We start from the raw sequence: 7,758 nt of genomic DNA on the forward strand, positions 1-7,758 counted from the left end.
CAGTGATGCCGGCTCTTTGATTTGATGGAAATCTTCTTGTCATAGTTGATCACCACACTGTGGCCAATAACACTTTAAAAGTCCTTTTTCTCAGTGTCTGTATCACAAGTTTTTAAAGAGAGCGTATCTTCCTCTTCTCAAAGAACAGAACATGTTTGTTCACTGTGGAGAGCAATGCAGAGAAAAGAAAAAAACATTAACTGAAATATGTAACAAGCGCTGAAAAAGACAGAAATCATGCAATCACATTATGGGATCACAATTATTCTATAGATAATCCTGGAAAAAAATAGGCGATGACAAACAAGTGTATGGAAAAATATTTAGGTAACACTTTGCAATAAGGTCTCATTTGTTAACATTTAGTTAATACATTAGCTAACATGAACAAACAATGAACATATATGTGTGAACATATATATATTAGGGCTGTCAAATGATTAATCACATCCAAAATAAAAGTTTTTGTTTACATAATATATGTGGGTGCACTGTGTATAATTATTTTATATATATATATAAATACACACACATGCTTGTATATATTTAAGAAATATTTTCATGTATATACTGTATATAGATTTATATAGAATTTATATTATATATAAATATAAATATTTTATATATAAATAATATTTTTTTCTTAAATATACATGCATGTGTGTGTATATATATATATATATATATATATATATATATATATATATATATATATATATATTAGAGGTGGGCATAGATTAATTTTTTTTATCTAGATTAATCTAGATTAAAATGGCTCATTTGAATTCTCCCGAAGGCATTCAGAATGTGTGCTACCCAAATAATGACTAAAAGTAAGTCTTTGAGAATAGTTTGCCTCGCATAGGGATGTGCATTTCTGCAAAAAATGCCATTCGACAATCGAGGAGCAAAAGTCGAATATCGTAAAAAAAAACAAAAAAAAACCGCAATGATAGAAAGGGAGGCCAATTTCATCTTTAGCGATTTGTCATCAAACAAACTGTTTATCAATTGAACAAGTAACATGTTTTCATCCTTTTTTTTTAACATAGTAGGATAATTGGAAGAAGAAAAAAAACAATACGCACGACAGTCCGTTTTTGCATCGCCAATGCTCGTTAGATCAAAAAATAATGTCATCATGTGTCATAAGAATTTTATGTGAACCTGCCTTGTTACTGCAATAGCCTCATTTTTAAACAAATTAGTTTCAATCAATGTAAACTATTCGTGTGATTATGCCACTGCGCAATACACACACAATGTATTACCTGAATGAAATGAAATCGAATGTATCGTCCTGTGGAATCATTCATTCACAGACAGCTTACGAAGATGTTCAACTAATAAAGATCTTCATCGCTGGCAAAAATATGATGCATTTGCAGATTTGCATTCACTAGACTGTACTGTAGATCGGCCACTTCATCCAACGCTCTTGATGCTCTTAAATCTTCCTGTTTCGACTCCGAGTGTGAATTGAAAGCGCTTTAGACGATTCAGTGCACGAGGAACTGAACAGATCAACTGATTCGCGAACCGATTTAGACAGATCATCTGACAACTTGTTTGATGAAGTCTTTGAACAGAATCGACTCAAAAGAGTGATTCATTTGTAAATGAGCATCGCTCATGCCCATACAAAGGACACAGCGCGCTTGGAATAAACTCATTTAACAACGTATTGCATTAAAATAAAGTAACGAGAGGAACGTCGCCCAACGTAACAAAGTAAAAGTACACCTTGTGTCCCTGACAGGAAAATACCCTAGATCTGTGACAGTAGGCACGGCGTCATACTACACATTAGAATTGCGCGAAAATATAACGATATTCGAAAAAGCTATTTATGATCCCAACCCAACTTTGATTAACGGCGATATTTTTTTTATCGCCCGATAAGAGTCTCACGTTAACGCAGCACGTTAACGCCGATAACGGCCCAGCACTAATATATATATACAAAATAATTATACACAGTGCACCCACATATATTATGTAAACAAAAACTTTTATTTTGGATGTGATTAATCACGATTAATCATTTGACAGCCCTAATATATATATATATATATATATATATTATTTGAGTTTTATTCATTCTTGTTTATGTTAATGTTACCAACATTAATAAAAATACAATTGTTCATTTTAGTTCACAGTGCAGAACTAATGTTAACCGATACTTTTAAAAATGCATTAGTAAATGCTAAACATCAGATGCATCATGAAATCAAGTTGATGATCCTTATTTTTTTATGTAATATTGCAGTATTTATTACAAATGATTTATCCATGCACATTATATATATTTTTTTAATGTGCCCATTCATTATGGATCAAAATAACTTCCCCTCCCTCTTGCATATCTCTTCTCTGAAGAAGAGATAGGTCAAAATAGGGAAGAAAAAACTATCACAACTTCTGTTTCATGCGACGTTAAATAGATTTGCACCAGCAACCGGACATTTTTTTTTTTTTTGCTCGATCTCTGTTCCGGACCAAATATAATTTGTGTGGAAATATTTCTAAGTCTGTAAACAGGCCTATAACACAGTCCAGAGGCGGGACACGCTGAATACAGACGCAAAGAGGAGAGCAAATACTGTACCAGGCACAGCAAGCTCACTGTGTTCACGATGCTCAGGTACGTACATGCACTTCAGCAGCCAATGAGATTGCTTGGTCAACATTTAAATAGTCTGGTTCAGTGTTCGGTGTAGTCTAGTCCCCCAGCGGGACGTCAGAGTTCCTCTGAAAGCCTCCACCTGTCTAGATCTGCTTCTTATGTTATGTACTGTATTTGGGTAGGTCTAGCAGCATATCTTACATGCTCACAGCAGTGTGTCTATTAGCAGTTAAAGTCCATAATCAACACCAGCAGATCATAAAGACCAAATAAATCAACATTGCCATTTTCATTAATATGCTAAAACTATTCCAAGAGTTTTACTGACCTAAGATTAATCCTGTAAATGTATTGTTCAATTTAGTTAAACTAATATAGATGCCTAATGTTAACAACTAATGAAACCTTAATGTAAAGTGTTACTAATACTTATTTTCTATGTGTTTATCTTCTTCCTTGGGACATACATATGTTCAGGAACAGTTTGCATATCTGTTGTATCTCGTTCACTGGAGGTTTAGGGCAATATTAAAATGGTTATGGGATGATGTTTATTATATATAAAAAAAGTGGTATATTATCACCAAAAAATTATTTTAAGCCAACTGTTTATATATTTTTCTGCAGTGTGTCAGTAGGAAATATCAGTTCGCATTACCAAACATTCATTTTGCTATTAATTGTAATAATCCAGTGAGATTTTTATAAGCACAAGGAGTCTTACAACAGCCGGTGTGATCTGATCTGATCATTGAGTCTGTCTGTGATAACATGAAGAAACGGAAAAACTGAAACAGACTAAATCCAGAAGAACTGTGGAAACGTCTCCAAGACACTTGATGAAACCGACCTGCAGATCTACAGTACTGGGAAACGGTTTTAGGCACTTAAAGCTGCAGTCCGTAGCTTTTTCCCTTTTTGTCGCCATCTCTGTTCGAAATCTGTAACTGCAGTGATTCGCGGAATTATCATTTTTACGTGGGTTGTAAATCGGCATGAAACAGCGCGGATGAACACAGTGCTTTGAGGCGAGTGCTGCTGTGTGGATACTGTCATTCAGAATCACAGATTCACTTTTTGAAAGCTTGACCAACATAAGAATTTTCATAAGAAAATGTCTTCTGAACAAGTAAAATCCATTTTTGTTCTGATCAACTAAGGGGGGAAAAGCATTCGACATGACAAGCGATCGTTAGATTTAATCAGCGCGATTTACAGCAACCGTGCAAATTATAGCCTACTTTGTTCTCAAATTGTTCATGTTAACAACATCATCATTGCGTGACTAACGTTATTTAATGTGTTTTATGATTACCTGTGTAGTTCAGAATTCATATTCTCCATAATAGCAAAACGAGAAAGGCACAACAAAGAAAACTCCATAACTGTGTGAATTAAGAAAACGTACTGTTACACGATTGAACTATTGAAATGTCTTACTTGTTCAGCAGAAAAAAGCCGTCTCTTCTTCCGTTTCGAACCCCTTCGGGAGTTCACGCACCTTTCAAAAGCCCCACCGATGTGTATCCTTGTGTTCGCATGAGACGGTTTCTTTCTCTTTCCACCTTAAATCCGAAGTACGAAATCTTTTGGGTTTTATAACTGGTTAATCTCCAGTTGACACTGATGATTGTTGTCTGGATCTTTCTGGATCCGCCATAAGTTTAATCATGTAAAGTGCTGCGAGAAAAGCCTATCTCTACATCTCGTCGCGCGCAGTATAGCCGGCTAGCCGAAACTCCTTCTTTATGTGTACGGGTGTGACGTAATGACGCAAAGACATGCTCGAATTTCCCGCGAAAACCCACCATACCACTGGAATTAAAATCATTATTACAAGCTAACCGTTTTGAATCTAGCTATGGCAAGCAGATAGTTTTGAACACTGGCTGAAGATGTTTTTTTTTTTATAATTAATTTGGATTATTTTTAACTTAAAAAAGTTACGGACAGCAGCTTTAAGTAAAAATGCTGTAAAGTGGGGATGCTTTCACAAATAAGGTCTATTTATTTATTTATTATGTCTAAATAAATAGATTTTATTTATCAATTAACTTCTAATAACTAAATCAAATCAATATTTGGTGTGACCACTCTTTGAGTTTAAAACCGCTTTAGTCCGGGTAAACGTGCTCATAGTTTTTTAGGTAGATCTGTTTTCTTTAAGTGTCTTGGAGACGTTGCCACAGTTCTTCCAGCTTTAGTCTGTCTCAGTGTTTTCTGTTTCTTCACACTCGATGATGGTGAGATCCGATCACACCGGCTGTTGTCAGACTCCTTGTGCATATAAAAATCTCACTGGATTATTACAATTAATGGCAAAAAAGGAATATTTGGAAATGTAAACTGATATTTCCAACTGACACACTAGAGCAAAATATATAAATAACTGCCTTAAAACCTTTTTATCTCTGTTTTTGTGTGTGAAAATACTAACGTGCCTAAGACTTTTGCACAGTACTGTATATGTAAATAAAACTAAGTGAATATTCTAATAAAAAAACGGAATTTTCCAGAATATGTGTGAAATTATTTGGCTTTAGCACAACGACAATATAAAAAGCCAATCATGTATAAATATTTTTTTAGTTTACAAGATACAGTACATAACATTTCCATACACAGTATGGGTGTTTTTACATGAATATATATATATATATATATATATATATATATATATATACATATATAGCTGCCTTTATTCTTTGCAATAGGGCCCTTTTCAAAATTATCATCATTTTTTGAGGGTCCTTGAAAATCAGATCAGGTTCTACAATTATAATAACATTGACACAAAAGCACAATATATCATTTTGAGCCACTTAGTTTGTGTTCCTCAAATGAAAATAGGATCTATATGAAGTCAAATTGATGGTTCACCTCACCTATGGGGTCATGCTTTCGCAGAACCAGCTTGTCCCTCAGTCGACCCCTCTTTGTGTTAAAACAGTAACCCGTGCCAGCCGCACTCATCATCTGAACCAGCAGCGTCCTGAAACACACGATTCAAGGTCACAGGAAGAACAAAGCACTGACTTCAGTGTGTCTGTCATAAAAGAAGACTTTAAACCAAGCAACGTCTCAAAACTCATTTTAAATCAAGCATTTAACCAGACTAAAATTCACAAATGTATTTGTTAAACGTTCAACAACAGAACATACTTGACAATGAAATGTATTACACACTGTATAATCTCCGTTTAAAGTCTGATAAATATATGATATTTTTACCAAAATTTAAGGAGATAGGAGGACATAAATAGTTTTTTTCCACACATATTACAGCAGTATATTCTGCATAAGAGTAAAGCACAAGTGTTCACACAGGTTCAGTATGTAATCAGACTGCAATGAGGACGAGGAATACTCACTTCGATTTGCTCTTGGCAACTATATAGAGAAAGAAAGAAAAAGAAACCAAACGTAATTAGCATTAGCAACTAACAGTATGATAACAGTAACGCATCATATGATATGCGTGTGCGTGCTTTATAAACAGATAATCACTAAACAACATCTAAAAACAAATGTTGATGGCATATGTTTGAACTGGGACACACAAATGCTCACATTACACATTTATAGGTGAAACTGCTGGCTAGTTACAGTATTAGCCGCTCCACGACGCGTCTGTTCTGCAGTCTACAACCACTAGTATTATGCAGACAGTGAGGTCTTGCAGATATTCTAGGAGTAAGTTATAGATGTACTCACGGTTCACAGCAGTGAGAAACATTCTTATTCTTTTCTAACAGTTAAGAAATAGGAAATAACCGCTTCGAAATGTCACATTGAGCTCCTGTCACTTAAAGCTTCCGGCTCAATCTCCAGCGCTTCCGGTGTCATGTGCGGCTCTACGTCATCGTCGGAATGGATCCTTTTTTATTACGTATTATTTTTTTATTATTATTGTGTTATGTTATGACAATGATGGACATTGTTGTTAATGTTTATTCTTCAAGCATTTAATAAAAATATATATTATTTGTTGTTTGTTTGTTTTAAAGAATTACATACAGACCATAGACTGTAAAAAAATAGATACAGACCAGGACACATTGCGTATAGATAGATAGATAGATAGATAGATAGATAGATAGATAGATAGATAGATAGATAGATAGATAGATAGATAGATAGATAGATAGATAGATAGATAGATAGATAGATAGATAGATAGATAGATAGATAGATAGATAGATAGATAGATAGATAGATAGATAGATAGATAGATAGATAGATAGATAGATAGATAGATAGAAGCATAATTTCTCACTTTCATTTTGTTATGTACAAAAATAACTATAAAACTCTATATAGGCTACTGCATAAATAAAATTAATAATAATAAAAACACAACAAAACTATGTTGCATCGAGAGGTTATTTGTCAGCAAAAGTCCGCCGGATGACGCATATTATTTTGACATGAAAACTAAAGATCGTACTTTTGCTTTGTTGTATGCCTAATCACAGACTGGTGTTGTTTTAGTATCATAGAGATACTATTATAGTTTTATATATATATATATATATATATATGTGTGTGTGTGTGTGTGTGTGTGTGTGTGTGTGTGTGTGTGTGTGTGTGTGTGTGTGTGTGTGTGTGTGTGTGTGTGTGTGTGTGTGTGTGTGTGTGTGTGTGTGTGTGTGTGTGTGTGTGTGTGTGTGTGTGTTTTAGTATGAGAAACAGTAGGCCACACACTGTTCATTTACAAATACAATGTAATCTTTTTTAGCAGGCTCCTCCCCCTAGTGGCTGGTGTCATGTTTCGTATATTTTAAAATACTATGTAAAACTATATTTTATATAAAGTACATTTGTTATACAGTGAACTACAGAGAAGTGAATTTCATTTTTTGAAGTGATTTTTTGAGTGTCTTCTTTAAAAAGAGACCAGCCTTAGGTCTGCATTAAAGCATTCAGGAATTACAACCATTTGAGTTTGGATAGTGTTTCACATCTTTTTTTTATTTTTTTATTTCTTTATTTGATATGGGAAAAAAAAAACAGTATTGGACAAACCAGATACATTGTTTTTTGTGTTATAGCAAAACTGCTAATTTGCAAGACTTGCTACACACTTTCACAAAACACAGTACAAAAACAGTACACAAACAAAAACAGTA

General features: G+C 34.0%; 1 protein-coding gene across 1 annotated transcript; it reads right to left on the bottom strand.

Annotated features, from left to right (window-relative positions):
- Positions 1 to 47: 47 nt before the first annotated feature.
- mrpl33 (mitochondrial ribosomal protein L33) lies at positions 48 to 6,443 on the bottom strand. The gene is made up of 4 exons (XM_056250736.1): positions 6,344 to 6,443; positions 6,001 to 6,019; positions 5,515 to 5,621; positions 48 to 162 (listed from the first exon to the last, which is right to left on the bottom strand). Exons 1-4 carry the CDS (start codon positions 6,363 to 6,365, stop codon positions 113 to 115), a joined length of 198 nt encoding a protein of 65 aa, XP_056106711.1. The 5' UTR covers positions 6,366 to 6,443; the 3' UTR covers positions 48 to 112.
- Between the last annotated feature and the right edge of the window lie 1,315 nt (positions 6,444 to 7,758).

Source organism: Rhinichthys klamathensis, unplaced genomic scaffold (genome assembly GCF_029890125.1).
Source record: "Rhinichthys klamathensis goyatoka isolate OS25496 unplaced genomic scaffold, OSU_Roscu_1.1 h1tg000074l_1, whole genome shotgun sequence".
In the NCBI taxonomy this organism is placed as follows: domain Eukaryota; kingdom Metazoa; phylum Chordata; class Actinopteri; order Cypriniformes; family Leuciscidae; genus Rhinichthys; species Rhinichthys klamathensis.